This window comes from Frieseomelitta varia, unplaced genomic scaffold (genome assembly GCF_011392965.1).
Source record: "Frieseomelitta varia isolate USP_RPSP 00005682 unplaced genomic scaffold, Fvar_1.2 scaffold_445, whole genome shotgun sequence".
NCBI classification, from domain to species: Eukaryota; Metazoa; Arthropoda; class Insecta; order Hymenoptera; family Apidae; genus Frieseomelitta; species Frieseomelitta varia.
The window spans coordinates 197,935-202,433 of NW_025110196.1; the positions used below are offsets into that span (position 1 = coordinate 197,935).

The 4,499-nt window shown below is 34.5% G+C and overlaps 1 protein-coding gene across 2 annotated transcripts; it reads left to right on the plus strand.

The window, feature by feature from the left end:
- Window positions 1-486: 486 nt before the first annotated feature.
- LOC122532265 lies at window positions 487-4,204 on the plus strand. Of its 2 annotated transcripts, none has more exons than XM_043660880.1 (4): window positions 487-922; window positions 2,756-2,949; window positions 3,045-3,122; window positions 3,950-4,204. In XM_043660880.1, exons 1-4 carry the CDS (start codon window positions 755-757, stop codon window positions 4,083-4,085), a joined length of 576 nt encoding a protein of 191 aa, XP_043516815.1. In that variant the 5' UTR covers window positions 487-754; the 3' UTR covers window positions 4,086-4,204. The 2 variants fall into 2 exon arrangements, with proteins under 2 accessions (XP_043516815.1, XP_043516812.1); XM_043660877.1 differs by having other exon boundaries at window positions 493-922; window positions 3,012-3,122; window positions 3,950-4,197.
- The last annotated feature ends 295 nt before the right edge of the window (window positions 4,205-4,499 follow it).

Below are 4,499 nucleotides of genomic sequence, written 5' to 3' on the forward strand. Positions count from 1 at the left end.
ATTATTAACCTTATATCGCAATAATTAGATTAGAAAACATTGACATTTTATGGAAACAAGACGTTAAAAATAACCTTTGTTTTACTTAACTGTTTGTTAGATATATCAGCATGATTTATCTCCGTTTAAGTAAAACATGACGATACTTTCGATTTGTAATTATGAATTACGTATTATGGTTTAACAAGGTGAAATTTCGAAAGCAAATATCTCGAAACACAGTCTCTTAAATTCCTTGGAACCCTTCAATTTTCAACTCGCTGTAGAATTTAACACTGACACAATGTTTGTGTTCGTTTCGAAGCTGAATCCGAAATGAAGAAACCGGTAAAAGAATTCTGCGAATTCTTTTTTCAACACAGCTAGAACTTGCTCGTTTAGGAGGAGTTCTACGAATTTTTCTCTTAACGCGATTAAAATTCTGTCGCTCGTTATCTACACCGGCGTCCGAGAATCCGGAAAAGACTCACAGTAGTGGATACAGAGCGAAGCTCTAAACCGGGATCACGTAACAGGAGCCAAACGAGCCAGGACCGATAACAGAATGTTCAAACAAGCACGGTGGAACGAGGCATTGCTCGTAGCGTTTTCGAAGCAGCAGTCGAGCGACCGCGTACGCAGATTGACGTAACCGCGAAGGATGTTGCTGATTTTTCGGAGAAAATTTCTCGGCCCGTTCCTCCCAGGAGAGCTCTGAGAGCTGTGGTTCGACGCTCGTGTGGAACGCTGATTTTTCAGCCGGTGATTCGAAAAAATGAGGTCTCTGTGGCTGATACTGACCATCGCCAGGATCCTCGAGTCGATCCTCGGGGACCGCGTGTGTCACCCTAATGACACCGACATCAGCATCCCTGGCCAGAGATCGCAGGAGATCCTGTCCAGACGAAGGCGTCTCACTTTTCCAATGGGTAGCACATTTGTGGTAAGTGTTGGCAGTTCGGTTTGGATCGTTGAGCGTCGTCGTGGGAAAGAAAGCGCGTTTTCGACGGAATACGTAACGAGTCCTTCTCGGTGTTACGATCGAAGACAGTTGTGTGGTTCCTCGATGGAATATTAAAGTGTTATCAAACCGTTATTACTTAAATATTCTAATAAATGAATGTTACAATAATATTGCTTCTTCTCGTACTAAACTATTTTATATGTATCATTACGTGTTTCGCGTGTTTTACTTTTTCACACAGTTTCAAAAGCAATTGAAATATGAGGTGAAAGATTTTACTTTTACAACGCTTGTGAAGCAAATAAAGAGACATTACACTCACCGTGTGATAAATTAAATTTTAACATAGTAGATATCATTTTTTCACAGATTGTTACAGCAAATTGAAAATGACGAGGACGCTTCATACGAGGAAGAATTCCGGAAAAGGATTTTGATTATTTGAAGTTTGGAGGATGTACTTATACGTAAAACGTAAAATTATTCAACTATGATTTTTAAATATCAAAATAAAGTGACAGTTATCTCCATCTTCATTTAGATACGTGTAATACACGTGAAAAGTGGTTGTTCAATTATCCGAAAATTCCATTAATCGAACACTTTTACCCTTTAATTAATTCGCATACGAGAGGCTCCACTGTATTAATTTTAATCCTTTGATCTTGGAAGGCATTTTAATATCTCCTCCCATCAACTCGATAATTAAAAATCGAATTCGCGAGAAAAAAATTTAGAACGACTTCCTTTAGAACGATTTGCTTGATTAAAATGAATGAACAAAATATATAAGTTCTTTAAATTTTCATATCATTGTATTAATAGATTTTGTAATATTTTAAAGCGTGATGTCATCTTCTTCTGAGTGATTATTTTAAACAATAATTGGCAGAAAAATTCATCTTTTTTAAATTGTATTGTAGATTGTGATTAAAAAATTAATTACATCATTTGGAATACAAAGCTTCATAAATTTTGTAGTAAAATAATGAAATTATCAAACTTTTTATGAAGTATCTAACTATGTAAAAACTATTTTTTTTAGAAAGAAGGAGAATATTTTTCAATGTAAAATTCATGTATAATTTTGTAAACTAATCGTACTAAGATAATCGTACAATTGATACTACGACTACAAACAATGAACCTATTGAGGTATAGTTTAAATATAAATACTTTCAATTTCTTTAAATTTCATGAAATTGTAGAATCTAAATAGAAAATTAAACGAATATTAAACGAATTTTCCTTTGTTTTTCAAATTAAAATTAAAGTATCTAATGGTTTCTCGACGTAAACACGTGAATACTATTCTAAACAATGTTGAGGTGGACTTAATAATGCTTTAAAAATTATATAATTCCATTTAAACGCTCAAAATTGATTTCCATACATAATATATGTCCTTATGTGCCTTTTATAATATAATTTTCTTTGTAATGTATACAATTAATGTTCCATTTCGTACTCGTAACATTCTAATTCACATACTAACTATCGAATATATTATATCAAGCTTTAATAGCATATGAATCAAATAATTAGCAAATCTCTACATTTCTGGAAATCGTGTCCTTTTGTAAAGTAACCGTAAGAAGAATTGGTATTCGTCGTTTTCATCACATACACAATTAATGATAATCACCTTTATTCCATATTCACAACATTCATTTACACCAACTGTCTAATATATTGAACCAAGTTCGTCTGTTATAACAGTTTATGGACCGAACGTATTACGTTTCTTCAAATCGGATCTTCTCGCGAAGCAACTGTAAAAATAATTGATATTTGTATTTTGTTCTCATTTAGGCGACGGTGTCGATCTTGCAAGCGATTCCGGTTAAACTGCCCAGTAACTGGAACCTCGCGTTCGAGTTCGACGTGATTTGGCCGATACCGCCTCAGGAGAGCTTTCGGAAGAAGTATCATAAGAAGAGGCCGTGGATGGTGAAACGACGTCATCGTCGCGAATTGTACGCCACTTTCGAGACCGCGTTGGATAGGTATGATGACTGCGTCTAGATCTTTTGTCTACGTTCTGAAGCAACGGAGCAACTTGTTTCAGTCGAAACTTACCAGGAAGACAATGCGTTCTCAGAACCATCTGCGAGGCAAGGACGCTGTTAAGTTCACCGGGTGTGTCGTTTGTGGAGGACGTTATTCGATTGATATTAAGGTAAGGTAAAGTGAAATGTTCTGTGAAACGAGTTGCTTTACAGCCAATTCAAACGACGTTCTCACGTCCCTTTATTTCCGCCACCTGTTCTACTGGATTGTTTCTCATAACGCAGTGTTTTAGAAATAATAAAAATAATATTGGAGATGGTGAAAATTGTATTCGTGTTCAATTTACTGGACTTCAAATAGCAGAACAGACAAACGAACGAAGGAAAGAAATTAGTTTATACGTAAGAGTGAAATTTCGAACGCTGTTTTCGATTGTTACTGATATGGGAAAATTTATTAGTTGATACATCACGTGTAAAAAATGGCATAAGCTCAAAAAGAAACGATGAAGAATAAAGTAAAATGCAATTATGTTGAAGAATGTCACATACTTCTTACGTGTGCCATTTTAAAGTTATATTTTACATATTACTTCTGCACAAAACAGAATGAAGATTAAGCTTTGAAAGTGTAATGCTAGAAAATAGACAAACTTTCGCGTTTGCATATTTGCGATTAGGTTCAACCCAAACAGGCCATTTTAGAAATACATTGCAATGATGGTAATGAATTAATGTGGAAACGCATAATATTATTACGCCAATATTCATATGGACCACTAACACAATCTAGAAATTTGACATGAAGCATGATGATTCATAATCATTCATAAGCAACCACCGTTCTATGGTTGTTATGTGGTTCTAAAATGTACGCAACTTTGTTCATTTTAGCAAGGGACAAACGAGCTTTCAGAGAGCTTGGCCTGAACGTGCTCTTACAATTTACTATGATTATCTCTACTTTTTACTAAGATATTATTTCCTTTTATTTCAGTAATACCGAGAAAGTGAAGGGAATCGATTCCTATGACGTTGCTTACCGAACCGAGATGCCGTGCGACGTTGTTTATCCTTGTCCAATTTCTCTGTTGAAGCTCTTGTTTAACTTGTACTCTGACGATCTAGGTTAATAATAAACGTTTTTGCTCGATGAACTTTTGGTGCACGAAACCGAATACCTTCCAAATCCAACGATCCATCATGTTACATCTCGTAATCAACGCTCGATACCACTGTACTTGAATTTCCATGCGAATCTGTTGAAATGTTATGTAAGTTACAAGGAATTCGAAATATTACACGTTACGTGAAATTATTAATTAAAATGCAAAGTAATTGAATCTACGGTTCTGCTTTCTACGTAAATTGGAATTAAAAATGAAGATTCCAAAATTCGTTTGCAAAAAGATCTTGTTTTATTTCTTTCGATATTAGGGAAACAAGTAGTGTATTTATATATATATAATAAAAAAGAATATTAGTAAAGCATAAGAGGTTTATATAATACTATTCTTATATTCTTTATATTATTATGTAAATTATTA